Source organism: Monodelphis domestica, chromosome 1 (assembly GCF_027887165.1).
Source record: "Monodelphis domestica isolate mMonDom1 chromosome 1, mMonDom1.pri, whole genome shotgun sequence".
Classification (NCBI taxonomy): Eukaryota; Metazoa; Chordata; class Mammalia; order Didelphimorphia; family Didelphidae; genus Monodelphis; species Monodelphis domestica.
Window position 1 is genome coordinate 117249206 of NC_077227.1, and position 18193 is coordinate 117267398.

At 36.2% G+C, this 18193-nt stretch overlaps 1 protein-coding gene across 3 annotated transcripts in view; it reads left to right on the plus strand.

The window, feature by feature from the left end:
• Positions 1-18193, plus strand: part of PDE8A (phosphodiesterase 8A) — a 275867-nt gene that overhangs the window by 171871 nt on the left and 85803 nt on the right. For all 3 annotated transcript variants that reach the window (XM_007479228.3, XM_016424524.2, XM_007479229.3), the window contains exons 2-4: positions 8290-8346; positions 11707-11897; positions 17660-17716. In XM_007479228.3, coding sequence (XP_007479290.1) covers positions 8290-8346; positions 11707-11897; positions 17660-17716 — 305 coding nt within the window. The remainder of the gene's footprint in view (positions 1-8289; positions 8347-11706; positions 11898-17659; positions 17717-18193) is intronic.

The window sequence follows — 18193 nt, forward strand, 5'->3', positions numbered from 1 at the left end:
TCTCATTCCTCCACTCCAACTACTAACCAACTTGGTTCCCAACTAAAATCCTACGTTCTACTGGAAGTTTTACCCAAACCTTCTTACTTCTAGTACCTTCCTCTGTTATTTCTTATATATAACTGTATGTAGCTTGATTTGCATAGAATTGTTTGCATATTGTCTCCTCTCCCTCATTAGATTGTAAGCTCCTTAAGGGCAAGGACTGCCTTTTTCAATTTAACACAGTGGTTCAATTGTGGTGGGTACTTATTAAATATTGATTGATACTAAATTCTAAAATTTAGGTTTGATTCGAAGAAGAACTTGTTAACAATTAGAGCTATCCAAAAGTGAAATGATTCTGGGTAGATGATGAACAGCTTCATCCTCACTGGAAATATGCAAGTAAAGGCTGGTTGTCCACTTGCCAGGTACATTGTAGAGGGGATTCTTGGTCCGGCACGTTTGGATTAGATGACCTCTAAGGACCATTTGAATTCTCTCATTTCTAAGAGGTCTTTCAGCTTTAATATTCTGTTCTATAACCATGGGATTTTACCATATGGTTAGTCTTTCACAAAATGCCAATGGGTAGGGAGAATTACAAAGAATTGTATAAAGTGCCTAGCTTCTCTAGGTTTATCTACAGTCTGCTATAAATAAGCTAGGATTGTATCTCAGAACCCTCTTATTCCCTTATAATTCAGCCTCAGAAATATAAGCTTTAATTTTTTTTCTCTTTGAAACTATGGAATCCATTGGACAAGAATCTTGCATTTTGAGTATCAAAATAAGCAAATTAAAATGTATAGGCTTGATTCTTGATGTTCAGCTCTCTGGGCAGTTCCCTATTTCCAGCTTATGGAAGGCCCTGGACTAGGGTATCAGAACACAGATACATCTGTGATGAGATGGATGGGATGAGATCACAGAGATATCCAAGTATTGAGAATATAAAAAGACATCCCAGTTTGGAGCTTTGAACCCCACCCCGTGAATAGATATTTCTGCAGATAAACAGAAGCTTGGAAGCTACAGAGTTTTAAGTGTTGGAGGCTGTTGAGTAGCCAGAAGAACCTGGTCCCTTAAGTTTGCCAAAAGAATTTCCCTTTCTTTCCTTTACACTTAGAATTTCCTCTCCTTTTACAAACCTTTCTCTTGATTTTTCTCTGCCTCATTGCCTCCTTCCTTCCCCCATCGCCATATTTACCAAAGTTAATTGTCAGACTCTAACTGAAAAAGAATGGAATAACTCCATACCACAGAAAAGTTGGGGACCCCCACTGAAGACAAAAGGCAAATATAGACTTTGTTGAGATTTTTCCACCGTGAACTGAGATGCATTGCCTGAAATTGCCTCCTCTTTCTCTAGATATAGCTTTACAAAAGCAGACTAGAATTTCTAAAATATAGTCTCACCAATTTGGGATTGGTTTGTTTTTTGTTTTTTGTTTTTTGTTCTTTTTGGTCAAAACTGGCACAGTTACAATTCTTTTAGTGCTTAATGAAAAGGAATAAAATGTTATAATAAATGAAAGTCAACAGGCCATAAAAAAATAATTTGTAGTAATACAGAAAGGACTTGATCTACTTTGGATTGCCTGAGTGAAGCTCTCCTGTCCATCCCTGGAATGTATTAGTAGAGTTTCTGAATGGGAATAAAAAAAGAATAAAACCACCAATTACATGGAACATTTCATTAGTGCAGTTTCTTAGCCAACTTCTAGTTTTGGAGCAGTACATTTGGTCCCTTTTATTTATTTTCCTCCTTAGTTGAAGGTTGGCATGTAGTGTTCCCTCCATTCCTCTACTAATTGAAAGTGTGCTGGCTTTGTTAACTATTAAACAACTTTGCAAGAAGAGGGTTATTGATTTCTTCCTCAAGTCCATTATTTCCTCCACAAGTTAAATTTAGGTTCTCAGGATTTAGAGCTAGGAGGGAATTTAAGGGCCAGCTAATCGCACTTTTGATTTTAAAAGTAGGAATCTGAGCCCCAGAGAGGTTAAATGAGCCACCCAAGATCATTCAAGTAGTGTCCAAAGTAGAATTTGAATCCCAGTTTGGAATGAGTTAAATTCCAGGAAATCCTAAACCCAATTGGCAATCTACTTGATAAATGAGAGAAATCAATGAAGATCACAAATCTGAGTTCTGAGAGATGTTTTATGTTGGCACATTGACACTAATTCTTTTAAAAGCCCTCCATTTTCCCATTCAGTAATTCTAACTAGTGGATGTGGTCCATGGTCATTCAAGTTCAGAACTGAAAAACAAGTGTTAATTGCCTACTCTGAGGAAAACTCATGATCAGTCACATCGGGGTACAAAGACCAATCAGACATAGCCCAACCCCAGACGAGCTTACATTATAATGCATTGTGGGAGTTAAATAAAGCATGAGCGTCACTAAGATAGAAGGTGAAAGAACATGAGAGATTAAAAGGCTATACATGGGCTGAGAGAGTGAGCCAGGAGAGGAGCGCCCATGTGGCTAGATGAGAGTAGGTTTCAATCTCTGTCTGTCTGTCTGTCTTCTCTTATTCAAGTACATATTAATAAACTCTATGGAAATGAAAATAAAATACTTTGCAAGCCTTAAAGCAATACATTAAAAAAAAGATTATGGCTCTTCAAGGGATCAATGAATCACTTTTTGCCAAGGGAAGGAGGAATTATAGATTTTTATTAAACAAAGAAATGACTTTAAGTTAATACGTCTAGTCTAGTACAGGAATTGGACTGGATGACCTTCCATCTCTAAATCTGAACCCATAATGTCAGGTTAATAATACAGAAGCAGCTACATGATATGGGAGATAGAATGCTGGACTTAGTATCAGAAAGACTGGAGTTCAAAATCGACCTCACATACTTATTGGCTATCTATGTAACCCGTGAAAATCACTTATTCTCTTTCAGTCTTAGTTTCCTCAACTGTAAAATGGAGATAATTATACCACCCCCTAAACAAAACTGTTGTGAGGATCAAATGAGAAAATGAATGTGAAGCATTTTATAAACCTTAAAAACTAATGTAAATGCTAGCTGTTATTTTTATCGTCATAAAGTTGTTGGCATGTGATAATTCAAAGTATTTTAATGTCTAGATGAGACTCATTCTTTTATGTACTTGCTTTCTACCCCTATGGAATGTAGTAAGCTCCTTGAGGGCAGGCACCATTTCTTTTATCATTGTATCTCCTGTACCCAACACGTAATCCTGAAGACGTTCATAAATGATCATAAAATGACTGATGTGCAAATAGCAGCATTCTTTTCATGCAAAGTATATTCTAAACCAGGCACATCTCTGTCAGAAAAAAGTCTGGGAGCAGGCATGCATATTTAAATAAATTAGTCTGTGTGTCCCACAAAAATAGTTTGTGTGACTTCAAGCAAATTACTTAACCAAGTTGCAAAGATGATGTCTAGATCTACGTGGGCTCCAAACTCCCATAAAATCATACATCCAGTGGGAACAACAAAAACCAGACTACTCTACTTATACATAATGTACATTGTTAAAAACATATGAGAATGAGAAATTTAAAAAGAATGAGATAAAGATGAAGTAAATGATTTTAAAAACCAACTTTTTATTTTTTAGCAGTACAAAACTCCTTTTTGCTTTCACTTAAAATATTCTTTAATGGGATTGAACACACTTCATTTTAAAAAATAATTTTAATTCTTAATTTTAATTTTTCAAAATGTTTGATTTAATTTGACTTATATTTTAGTTTTTCATCATTTTGTGATATTACTCATTTAAGACTTCATGACACATCTTTTCAAAAGTCTATCAAATTCAGTTTGATACTTTTAAGTCATAGTTTTATGAGAAACATCAAGGTGAAACCAAATATAAGAAAAGCACATAACTGGTCACATTATTATATCATGATAATAATTTTTCAATCTTATCTTCATTTTCAAAAATATTTTTATTAGGCCTCTAATGTGTGCCAGGCACTGTGCTAGGGGCTGACAAGTTTTCATCTTCCCTGATGTCAAGGGTGGGAGGTGGGATGGGAAGGGATATTGTCTCTGGAGGTCAGGTCCAGAGAATAGCTGTTCCAGCAAGTGGCAGAATGCCCGAACACTCCCTTGTTCCCTAGTAGTAGGCAGCCTTCTTCATTTGCTTCTAAGTTTTAATAGGTTTGGGGATAGGGATTGGAATCTTGGGAGCAGGGTTGCAGGACTAAGAGACCTTGGTCACTTAAGCAATAAACCCATTGATTGTCTCTGGGTGATAGACCATGACTATTAAAAGCTGATAGAATGGAAACTCCTTGAAGGCAGGGTGTGTTTGGTTTTTCTGGGTTTGTGTCAGAAGCACCCAATATGCCATGCCTGGCAGATGGGAGACATTTAATAAAAGCATGTTGAATACTGAATACATTTGGTCTCATAAATTGGCTAAACATGCCCTGACAATCTTGTTAAAACTATTCATTTGCTTAGTAAGTTCACTTCTTGGTTTGGTTGGATCAAGGTAAACTCCCGTCCAACTCAGCAGCATAGATAGGCATCAAAGACTGACTCAATAGAGGTTGAGTTTTCCTCTAAGATTTCATTTTCTCTATGGAGTAACAATCCTTTTTTTTTTTTAACCCTTACCTTCTGTCTTAGAATTGATACTAAATTTGAGTTCTAAGGCAGAAGAGTGGTAAAGGCTAGGCAATTGGGGTTAAGTGATTTGCCTAGGTTCATACATCTAGGAAATATCTGAGACCAGATTTGAACCCAAGACTTCCCATTTCCAGACCTGGCTCTCTATCCACTGAACCACCTAGCTGCCCCAATACTTTTTATGAGGAAGGATCATTCACCCAGGTCATGGGTCATTCAGTTTTCTTTAAACTAAGAAGAAACCCACTTCACAACTTCCCCACATTACTCCAATTTCTTTGAGTCCATCAAAACAAGTATAACACCTTCCCCAACTGACTGCTTTTAAATATTTGAAGACAGCTATCATGTGCTAAACCTCCTCTTCTCTAGATGGAGCATCACTGGTTTATTCAGTTTGTTATTTGTATGGCTCGGTCTACCTGCCTCTCTTCATCTGACCAACCTTTTTAGGGTCCACTTTGCTTTGTCAATTTATGTGTGTGTGTGTGTGTAACCGAAACCGAAAGATGTATATGAACTGATGCAAAGTGACATGAGCAGAATCAATAAAACACTGTAGCCAATAACAGAAATATTGTATGATGATCAACTGTAAAAGACTAAACTATTAGCAACCAAGCAAGTTTCCAGGATATCTGCAGAGATATGATGAAAAATGCTATTCATAGTTAAAGAAAGGACTGTTGGAGTCTGGTTACAGATTAAAATACACCATCTTCCACTTTATTCCCTTCATGAGTTTTTTGTGGTATGTGTTCATGTATCTTCTGTCACAGAATGAGCAATATGGAAATATCTATTGTATGAAAGTACTGGCATAAACTATATCAGAATTATTACTGTGTTTGGGGGGAAGGAGAGAATGTAAATCATAGAATGTCAGAAAATAATTGTCAAAAATTGTTTCTAATGTAATTTTAAAAATGTTAAATCTTTTTTTTTTATATAAACCCTTACCTTCCGTCTTGGAGTCAATACTGTGTATTGGCTCCAAGGCAGAAGAGTGGTAAGGGCTTGGCAATGGGGGTCAAGTGACTTGCCCAGGGTCACACAGCTGGGAAGTGGCTGAGGCCGGATTTGAACCTATGTTAAATCTTTTTTAAAAAATGAATACCGTAGAGCCCAGGACAATTCCTTAAGGGACACTTTATAATAGATTCTGTAAGCTATCATCATTTTAATTGTCTCTCAAGGATGACATTAATCCATTAACCATTTCTCTTTAGCTACCCTCATTCAACCACTTTCAAATCCACCCAACTATAATGTCACATGGCCTAAACCTCTCCATTTTGTCCTTAAAGTTATCATGAGAAATTTGGTCATATGTCACATATACCTAGTGAAATCAAGCTTCATTGTGTCCATGACAGTCACCTGCCATTTAGTCTAGTGACCCAATATCAGAAAAAGAGAAGGAAATTTATCTGACACAGTCTTCTTGATGAATCTATGTTGAACTTAATGATGAGTACTTGTTTTTAAATGCTCACAAACAATCCTACTAATAACATTTTTTTCAGAAAATAAAATTGTTTGCCAATCTGTTTTTGTAGACGTCCTCTTTCTCTCCTTCATTAAAAAATTGGAACATCTGCTCCTTTCTATTTATGTGACTGTAGTATCTTAATAGAGCTAGAAATTTGATCTTATAAATAATCCTGAGGTCCAGAAAGGCTGATGTGACTCTTGTAGGTGTGAGAGGGCATGTCTAACATTCACACAACGCTTATGTCCTGGGATACATGTTCCAATTTTTATGTTTCTCCAGGGAGCATGAAGAGTGGCCAGCAGTCATATCAATTAGCTCTTTCTATACTCCAGGATGTAGAATTGGAGAGCTTGGCTAATTGATTTGTAAGCTCCCTTCCTGCTCTAAGAATCTATAACCCTAATTTCTAGAGTATTGATCCATCTATTTATTGGTGTGGGGATGCACAATTCCACTTCCTTTTCCTCCATCATAATATTTAGAGAGAAGGTATTTAGAGAAAAGGTATTGGGAATGAGATTATAGCCTCTACTTCTATCTTATTCATGACCACTAAAATGTTAGTCATTACTCAACCCAAGGTGGGAAAGAAGGGACAGGTATTTGGGTTTGCTTGGGGTAGAGCTGAGGACAGAGCTTGCCATTTGCCAGGCCAAGGGCACTCCATGGCACAGTCTGGCATTTTCTGAACAGAGGAATGAGGAGAGATTCCCCACTAACGGGAGTGACTGGAAATTTGTGGATTGACCATAACTAGCTTGAGTTGATTTCTGGGAATTCAAGATATGGAGGGGAAGATATCAGGGGTAGGCACTAGGGTCCACATTATAAGCAGGGATTGGCAAGCAAGAGTTTGGGGATCAGATAGGGATGTGTTCTGGGAATAGGTTTAAAGTCTTCTTACTAAACTAACAGAGAGGATCTGACAGGTGCCTAATTTGCAACATTCAGTTCATTTGAAATTCTATGTAATGTTGGTCCTGCTTTCTACCAAATTAGCTATAGCTATCATAGAACTATTAGGTCATAGATCTAAACCTTTAAGGGACCTCAAAGATTATCTTGTTCAACTTTGTCATTTAACATAGGAGGGGGGGAAAAGCTCAGAAAATTGTGACTTGCCCCATGTCACCCAGGTGCTCCAAAGCCTCTCATGGCTTCCTAATACCTACAGAGCAATAGCCAAACTTGTTTATCTTCCCCTTCTGTGCCTTCTGAAGTCTCTCTATCCAACTATATTCCCCAACAAAAGCCCTCTGTTTCAGCCAAGCCCTTCTCCTTACTGTTTCTCAAACACACCATTTAATGATCATTTCTTCAGTTCCTACTATGTACACTACCATGTACTAAACCTTGTGAGGGTAGCCATCGGGTCATCGACCCCTGGTGAACCAGGGCTTTGCTCACCCAGCATGTGAAGACTGCTTCGGCTGAACAGATGGAAGAAACCAATAAGAAGGTTCAACGGCTGAGATGGCGACGCAGCAAAGCACTGTGGAGTGCTTAGGGCGTATTGGAGCACAAAGGACAACATGGCCATCCAATGCAGCTGAGGAAGTCTCCAGGTGTAATGACTTTTCGTACCACTGGATCCAGGCTTCCAATGCTGAGAGAGTGGGACTGTCTCTGTGCATCGACTTTTCCACTTAAATCTCCTTCATGCACAGGTGTCTTTGTGCACACTCATCTGTACACCATAGATGAAAACGCACAAAGACAATCGTCATCCTCGGTTACCAAGAGACTACTACTACTATGTGCAAGACATTAATCATTCCAAGTGATCTAAAAGAATGATGTTGCTTTTTGAAAGATGGGAAAATTGGAGTTGGAACTATTAATGGTGGAAGGAGACAGGGTGAGAAGTAAATCATAAGTTAGAAATGATTAAACCTCATGTGGAAATATCCAGCAGGTAGTTGAAGATATTATACAGAACAAAAATCAAAGCTAATTAAAGTGCCATCTGAGTTTCTAATTGGTCTTTGAAAATTGTTAACTAGCTATGTCTTTAATGAATAATGCTTGGAAATGATCAAATAAAATATTAAAAAAAAAAAGAAAATTGTTAACTGTCCAATTCTAGCTCTTTGTGAGTTACCCTGGAGGAAATTTCATTTTTGTTGGTAACCTTGATAAAGAGAGGTCAATTCTTAAGCAGTCTCCCTTTTTCTTACAGGCAACAGTAACAGATGTTCAATTTGGCCCCATGAGATTCCATCAAGATCAGCTTCAGGTAATAAATATCAAGAAACAGGTGAAACCATTCTTTGTCAAATCTCTCTTTCCTGATCATTAAGTGAAGCTTACCTTACTTGGCACAGTGGATGTGATATAGAAAAAGTTGGTGCAAATCAATTTTTAAAAGATTTTTTAGAAATGTATAAAAGCTTACTTATGGAGGTTCTTTTATATGGTCAATATCCCCTCATGATTCACAAGCTTTGGAAATCTAGATTTTTATATATTGTATTTGATAAAATTGGAATCCATTTGTGCACCCTTTACTTATCTGACCAAGAATCAAACCTGGCTTTCAAATTCTATTCACACTCAACATGGTCTCTACATTCTAATGCTCCAAGGGTCTGAGCAGGTAATGGATTTTGGATTCTAATGAATAGATCAGGAAAAATACAGTGACTCATAGTGAAGAAAATTACTTGGTGTTGCCTGAACTGAAAAATATTTTACTTTAAAAAGAAGGTGAAAATTTATGGATTATTTATTCTTTTTTGAAAATATTCAACAAATTCCATCCATTTCAAGAAATACTTCAATATACTTACTTCATGAAAAATATACTTACTATAATGCAAAACATATAATGAGTGTGCATGTGCTAGGGGCTAAGGTGACAAAGATAATTTCATGATGTTCCCTATGATTTTGTAGGGAAAATGAGACACCTTGTCAACACAAGGATAAGCTCTGTTGCTACCTGAAAAGCAGAGATTCTTTGAGTAATTCTTTATCAGAGAGCATGTTTTATGTTCATCCTTCACAGAACTAATTCCAGACCTCTTGATTTTCTCAAGTTTCTTGAACTTCACTTGGCTGATTTTTTTGATGCTCCTGGTCTGATCTTTCCTTGGCCCTTTGCATCTGCATTCTATTATGTTCTAATACATAATGGTATTCGGGTCCCTTACCAATTTGTCCAGTCTGTATACACCGTATGTATATGCCTGCACTGGGCAATAACAGTAACAGGCTGTATATTTTTCCTCTTCTCTCTCTCCATGAGCATTTTCCCATCTCCCTTGAAGGAGGATCCAAAGCTGATTTTCTATACTGTGTTCATTCTCCCCGTCCATGTACCTGGGATAAGCCCAAACAGAATATTAAGGTTCTGCCATAGCAGTCTTGCCATAAATCACTGGGGAATGTAGACTACCCTCCATCTTGGACTTTAGGTAGCCTCAAGTCCATCATATTAGTCACCATGTATGAATCTGCAAAGTATGTACTCAACTGAAGTACTCTATCAGAAAACCCCTAGCTCTCCTTGGGCAATCTCTGTTTCCACTATTGCCCTGGACATTACAGCCCTCAGTGCAGTCTATAATCCAGCCACCCTCGTCTATTTGCTGTTCCACACACACACAAAACCATCTTCCATTTCCATGCATTTGCACAGGCTGTTCCCATATCAAGAGTGCCCTCCTTACCTCTGCCTCTTAGATTTCTTGGCTTCCTTCAAGATTTGGCTGAAATGCCACATTCCACAGGAGGCCATTCCAGGTCTCACCAGCTACTAGAGCCTTCTTCCCTCATGTTTTCTTCCTTCTATCCTGAATCTATCTTGTGTAGACCTATTTGTGTATTTATTGTCTCCTGCAATAGAATATAAATGTCTTTGAGGCAGGAACTGTTCTTTCTATTTTTTATTTGGGCATTTGTTTCCCCAGAGCTTACCAAGATGGCTGGAATATTGAAGGAGTTGATAAATGTTTGTTGAATAATTGTTGGATAGCAGTTTCCTTGGTTAATTGGAGAATGCTCTTGGTATTGCATCTGTTTCTCCCCTCCCTTCTTTCTTTCAACCTCCAATAAAGACTTATTCCTAGACTTTATTATGAATCTGCCCCAATCCAGAAAGGGTTCTCTTGGGCAGTAGTTGAAGCTCACTTAGAAATAGCCCACTTCCTCCTTTATACCAGCTTAGCATAGTCATGGAGACCACTCTTCTCTTTATCTAAGTCCTATTAGGAGATCTTCTATATTCAAAGGCTTCCCAAGTAGATTATCTCAGAATGCCAACCAAAGTTTATTCCTGGTTTTTGGTCAGTACTTTCCCCTAACTTTCAAGTCAAAATAATGCCCCCTTATTGCACCTAGCCTAGTAATCAAAATAATCTTCAAAAATCAGACCCATAAACTATATCTCTAATGGTACATTTCATACCATCGAAGCAAGTAGATCTTCTTTCTCATTTATAGCAGAATTTTATGCATATCTTAAATCCAAACACACTCTTCTTCATTAGCTGAGTTCTAATCTCAGTTTCCACCTAATTTCATACTTCGTGTACATTCCCACTGAAAACTACAAGGTACAAGAATCCACCTAGGCTCATAAGAGCATAGATCTAGAGCTAGAGAGATCTCAAAAGCCATCCAGTCCTGCTCCTTCATTGTACCAATAAAGAAACTGAGACCCTGGGAGACTATATCATCTGTCTATGATCACACTGGTAATAAGTGTCAGAAGTAAGATCTGGAACTAGGCTCTTGACTTCAAAGCCAGTGTAATTTTCCACTCTTTGGCATTTCTCATCCAGATTTCCTTTGCCATTCTTTGGGAAGGACATCCTGGCCAGACCTTGACTTGGCCTCTCAAAATATAAGCTTAGCACTCATGCTCTACTCAGCAGCAATGGGTTACATAAATTTGAGCCTGGTTTAAAAAAGTTATCATGATACCTAATAGAGTAAGATGAATGCATCAGAGAAATGTGAACAAGGGCTAACTATACACTTAAAATTGGCTTTCTTTTAAGTATTTGCCAAATTTTGAGTTAATTGTAAGACTGAATGATTCTGTACAATTTTTATTAATCATTTCAGTGGAATTCTTAAATTATTTGAAATCTTAACTATGCTTTATAATCTGTAGAATCATATTTGCTTCACAGTGGAATACAAATGTTGGAGTGTTAGGATTGTAACAACAGTAAGACGTCAGACCAAGGTTAAACCCCTAGCAAATATTTGTTGTATATCAATTAGTTATACATTCCCTGAGCACCTACAAATGGAACGAAAGACACAATTTGTGTCCTCAATGAGAATATTAGGCAAATTGAGGAGGGAAGACATATATAAAGGCATTTTCTGGAAACTATAACATACCCCTCCAAATAAACATTTTATAGATTATATCAATGAATTTGTTTATTTGGAATTGTTTTTATGTATTTGTGAAACATATTAAGAAATATTTGTGTACTCAGATATAAATGGGAATGTATATGTATATATTTGCTTATTCATCCATTTTAAAAAATTGTTATCATCGGTCCAGTATGGGGAGAAAGATGCTGAGGTTGCAGTCAATGGTTGGTTTAAAAATGTTTGTGTTGCTTCAAATCAGGTACTTTTAGTGTTTACCAAAGAAGATAACCAGAGTAATGGATTCTGTTGGGCATGTGAAAAGGCAGGATTTAAGTGCACAATTGCGAAGAATCCTCAGTCTGCGCTCGAATGCTTTCTGGAAAAACATCATGACATCATCATCATCGATCACAGACATTCCCGGCAGTTAGATGCAGAAGCATTGTGCAGGTAAGAATGTGCCTCAGCTTAGAGAGAAAAATGGCTGAGTGGTAACAGCATGCACTAATGGTTAGATGACCCTTGGGGCTAAGGGCTAAAATGTACCAGCTAAGGGATCATGGTCAAGTCACTAACTTCTCAGTAATCTAAACCAGTCTACAATTCCAGTTGTCAGAGGAGTTTCCTTTCTGAATCAATGGAGGGGCTTTTCACCTTAGGAAATGCCATATGGTGATGAAATCACAGATCCAGACCCACAAAAAATCTAGATAAAGCAGAATTTATAATATAAGTAATTGCTTATTTCTTCCAAGGAAACAAGAAAAGACCTCTAAATCAAAACAATGGTCTAGAATTTATATATATATATATACCCTTACCTTCTGTCTTAGTATCATTTTTAAAGCAGTAGAGCAGCAATGTCTAGGCAGTTGGACTTAAGTGATTTACTCAGGGCTGTACAGCTAGAAAGTGTTTGAGGTCAGATCTGAACCCAGGTCCTCCCTACTCCAGGTCTGGTGCTTGATCCACGGTGCTACCTAGCTGCCCCAAGCCTATATTCTTTTTAGAGCCCTGCTTACCACAATAGCATAAGGTATAAAGGAAGACAAGTCAATATTTTTAATACTTTCCATAATGTGGAAAATTAAAACACGTAAGAAAGTCACTGTTTCCAGAGCCCAATTTTCTCCTTTTGTTCAAGTTTAAGCACTAAGCAAAGTATAAAGAAAATCTCCAAGACCAGAAGGAGTTAGGATCAAAAACTCAGCCCCACAGGGAAATTTTCTTAATTTGGACTCTAAAGGAGACCACACTCTAGAACTGTTGGGATGATCCATAGTTAGGTAAAGAGTTATCTTGGAATAGGATGGCTGTGTTCTCTAACTCCCTGATTCTTCAGTGTAGTTCAGTAGAAAGAATCCAGAATCTGGAGTCAGAGAATTTAAGTTTAAATTCTGGTTCTAGGGACCTCAAATGCCATCTAGATCAATGCCCTAATTTTACAGGTGAAGACAGTATGATCAAGAAGCTTAAATCTGTTGGTCAATATCATACAGGTAGTAGGCATGACAAAGTAAATTTAAACCCAGAATTTTTGACTCTACAGTCAATATTCTTTCCACTATACCATGGGCTGAGCCCACCCATCCCTTCAACCTTTTCAGCTTGGTAGGACGTGCTGAAGCTTAACTCTACTTTTAAGAACTCAGATCTGCTCCTAGGCTCCATGAAGCATCAATTTAGAACTTCAATGGTGATTTTTTTAATTAAAGAAGGAAAAGTGAGGATGGGGTTGGAGGGCGATCTCATGTGAAAAATTTTAGATATATCTTGTTCTTTAGAGTACTTAGGTGGATCAATGGAAAGAGTCCTGGACTTAGAGTCAGGAAGATCTGAATTCAAACGTGGCTTCAGGTACTGACTAGTCATATGACCCTAGGCAAGATACTTAACCTTATTTTCCTCACTTTCCTCATCTGTAAAATGAGCTGGAGAAGGAAATGGCAAACTATTATATTTTCTTGGCCAAGAAAACCCCAAATGGAGTCATGAAGAGTTGGGCACTACTGGAAATGACTAAACAACAAAATATTTTTCTATTTTATATATATATATATATATATATATATATTTATATTTCTACAATCCCTGAAGATCATGACTATATAGTGTATCGTAGTGAATATAATGCTATGAGCAGAGTAGTAGCCACAAAATCAAAGGTTCTCTTTATTAAAATCATTTCTTTTTTAAAAAAAGCATTACTTTATATCTTAGAATCAATACTAAGTATTGGTTCCAAAGCAGAAGAGTAGTAAGGGCTATACAATTGTGATTAAGTGTCCTTCCTAGGGTCACACAGCTAGGAATTTTCTGATATCAAATCAAATTTGAACCCGGTTCTCTATCCGCTGAGCCACCCAGATACTCCTAATAAAGTCATTTTTTAAAAGAGAATCTTTAGTTTGGTGTCTGATGAAAGAAAATTCCAAAGGAGAGTCAAATACATGATATTACTAATGATAATCACTGATCTCATCATACACTTTAAAATTGACCTAATGCTTAAGATCATCCAGTTAGTAAATACTAGAGGTAGCATTTGAACTCAGGTTTTCTTGAGTCTAACTCCTATACTTTATCCAGAAGCCTACATTACCTCTCTATGGTAATCAATTATGGATGCATATCTACTGAAAATTAATAGTCACTTATTATAGCCATTTTAAGGTTGGAAAATTATGATAACAAAATATGCTGTTTTCAAAACTTAATTTAACTGGACCCCTCAAATAACAGGATTGGTAGGGAATGGGGTATTTTGTCCTTTTGGATAGCAAACACATTTAAACAGTATGTAATCAGATTTCTGAACAAGAGATCAGGAAAACAGGGTATCAAAATGCCAGTCTTTCCCTGTAGAGATAACACATCAAATCATTATCAATCATTAATAACTTGGTTAAGATGAGTCTGTCAAATCTTGCATTTCACCCAACAAAATCCTACCAAACAGTGGTTGTGCCATTATGATGAGAACAATAGACCTGGGTTCTTGTCCCAGCCAGCTCTTTCTTTTTGCTATCTATGTATGTGACCTACTGGAGAAGTAGCTATTTCTCTGAACCTCATTTCCTCATCAGATCAGTTAGTTTTAAGAAGAAAGGGGACCAATTTCCAAATTCTGTTCTCACTAAACTTAAAATAATTTAGACTAGAGTGTCAAGAGTAGCTGCAAAGGGGCCAAACTCAAATAGAAAGGGAGCCCTGGGGACTGCAAATTGACTTAGAAAACCACAAATTAACATTCCCTCTGTTGTGTGACATTTTTGTTTATTTTATTAAACATTTTCCAATTACATTTTAATTTAGTTCAAGCCTCAGGTTGATACCTCTATCCAACTGGAGATATTCAGGTTTGAAAGGAATGTCCTAGCCAGGGAACCCTGGATGATCAGGAAAGGGAGTTGAGGAAGGATAAGGTAATAAAAGAAGGAAGATGGATGGATGCTAAAGATGTCCACTGCCACCCTCAAACATCTATCTATAATACTGCACACTGAATTTTATTTTAGTATTGATGACTCTGAAGCCTTCTAAGATAATGAATTATATTTTTAAAATTAAATTGTACTCATTATATGGTACTTAACCTCAGATAGAAAAAATACTATAGCGCTACAGTTTTAGAAATGTTTTTGGTAATGGGTTTATTCATTCACTATTATAATATCTGTGGAATGGATGAACGAAATGCTTATTGAACTCTTCTGTGTAATAGACACTATGGTGGATACAAAGATGAAGACAAAGGCTTTGGTCTCATGGGTTTTACAGTTGAATAGGAATAGCCCAATTAAATAAAGAATTAGAGTGCTTTACTTCCAATCAGCCAGAAACTTTAATGAATGAACATATAAAATTTTCTGAGTATTCTAAGCTAATCAAGATCCTATGGTATTATAAATAATACTTTTTATTGTTTTTGAGTACAGAATGTCCACTGTACTATATAATGCCAAGGTTATAGTCAGCTGCTCCAGCTGTGATTTGTAATAGTTAATCCACAGCAGGTTGATCAGAAGACACTATCTTTAAGGAAGAACATTTTATTAAATATGAGAATGGTCAAATAATCAAAGTATAATTGCAGCTGTGTATTGAAGGCTTTATTTTTGGAATTTTTAACAATTTCCTTCAAGGGTGGAGGGAAAGATTAATGGAAATGCTTGCTAATTAAAAATAAAATTATTACAAATAACAGCAATAATAATGATATTTATGTAATACTTTAAATTTTGCTAGGCATTTGAGTCTCACACCAAAGTGTGAGGGAGCTATGGAGGACTCATCCTTATTTTAAAGATGAGGAAACAAGCCTGGAGAGTTTGACTTTCCTATGTTAATGGTCATCAGAAGCAGGATTTGAAACTGTCTCTTCCTAACTCTAAATCCAGCACTCTTTTCTTTTCATTTTTTTATTTAAAAAATCAATTATTATTTCATATTGCAATAAATCAAAAAGGGTTTGAAATGAACCTTTGGAACTATCAAGCCAAGAACCACCCATTTCCTTGAACCTTCTGCAAGTTCCCAAAATAGGGAAGGAATCCTGGCAGAATATTATTATAAGGCCGAGTAATATGATCCCTTCCTATCCCACCATCCAGTTTAAATCACTGTACTTAAATCCAGTTCACAAGTGGAAGATGTCATGATGTCATTGGTCCTCTTTGAAAATGAAGGACAAACAACAAATCTCTGAACTGTTGCTCTCTGATTTTAACAATTTCAATCTTTCTCAGTAGAAAGTGAATAGAATTGGAAGAGAGAATGGAAAGAACTAAGCCACATTGGAGAGCTTAGGACCCATACCCTTCAAACTGCTCACCTGGTATCCCCTCTCTTTGGTTATGCTAGCACTTAATTGTGATTACAAACCACAAGTCCTAAATAGCCTTGCAAATAGTTTTGCAAAATAGGTCCTGCCAGAACTTTCCCTGCTGAAAATCACCCTTTTATCTCAATACTGTAATTTACTTAAAATCATCACAAAATGTTCTGAAAACTTTAGGAAATGTAGAAAGCTTATAGTTCCCCAAGACTTTCAAAATGTTTCCACATCTAATTTATGTTTTGCAAAATTATTTTGTGTTAATTCATTAAATAAGAGTTTCGTAATAATAAAGAAATAGAAGAGAACCAATAGGGGGTAGTGGAGAGAAGCTCATTTGCCTTAGAGTCAGGAAGACTGGAATTAATACCTGTCTCTGATATGAATTGACTGGGTGACCCTGAGCAAATGACTCAGCTTCTCAGTAACCTTGGCAACAAAACTATTAAGTTATAGATGACTTGTTGATTTTCATTGGTTAGAGGGAAATCCCTAGACTGATGAAATCAGAGGTCTAGGCCAAAAAAAAAAAGATTATTTTAAAGATTATAAAAATAATTAAGGACTTTATTTCCCTATTTTATATCACTCTGCCATTGATTTCACTTTTTAAATCTCTATTGCTTATTTCAATTTTAAAAAAAATTCTTTCTACTATTTGTTTCCATATTTTTTCTCTTCTATTTATTTCCACTATTTCCCTGTTTTATATCTCTGCTATGTATCTGTTTTATTTCTACTATTTAATTAATTTTATTGTTTTTGAGGTCTCTGTTATTTATTTTGCTATTAATTTCTTGTTTTATATATTCCTGCTGACTCCCATTTAACATATATCAATACTACCTGAAATTCTTTTGCTGTCCTTCCCTCCAAAACTGAGTTCTCTTCCTTTGTTTTATAACAATAAATTCAAATGTATTTGCTTTTTTTTAGTTTTTATTTGCTTTTTAAAAGGTATTTCAATTTATTTATTTGTTTGTTACATTAAAATTCTCAGATATCTTCTACTCCCTCTCCCTTCACTAGAGAAGGAATAATTTAACAAAAAGATATATTTATATCCTTTATACATGTGTATCTCTATATATAAATATGCATATATATCTTTTATATATGTGTATATACATATATAAATTTTATATATATGCATATCTTTTATATATTAATATACATATATATCTTTTATATATGTGTATATATATGTATATATCTATAAGACTATGATATGCTTATTTCTATTCATCAGATCTTTCTCTGAAGTTGGATATATATAACTCATTATTCAAATAATATTTTTATTGCTGTATATAATGTTTTCTAGAAAAAAGGTATTACGGAGTTAATTTTGAAGTATTTTTGGTTTTTATTTAAGGTCTATCAGAACAACTAAATCCTCAGAAAACACGGTTATTATTGGTGTAGTACGAAGGTAAATGTTTTTTATGTCAAGAATCACATGAAATGTAATGTTTATTCGTATAAAATTTAAGCTCTTTGCTCAGTGTAAGAATGCTGGGCTGTGACAAGCTTGCCCTCTGACGTCACATTCCTTCCTTATTTTCTTCTGCTCATTGGAGATTTCAGCAGTATTTTCAGCTCCATTTAACTCTGTGGATTAAACCTCAGATCAATTTCTAGGCTCTAAAGATTAAGTCCTGGCTGCTTCTTGCCTCACAAAATAGGCAAGCCTGAAGAAAATTGGCTCCCTGCAATGACTGGAGCTGTCTGTGAGTAGCATCAAGGGAGGAAGAGGCATGTAGATCATCTTGGGACACTGGCAGAGTTGCCTTGGGGTGGGACCTTGTGTTTCCAGTTGTAGTGAAATCCTATCTGTTCTGTAGTTACTAAAGCTCAACTCTTCCTGCTCAGGGGTAGTACAAACCTGATGTTATTTTTAGGAGTAATT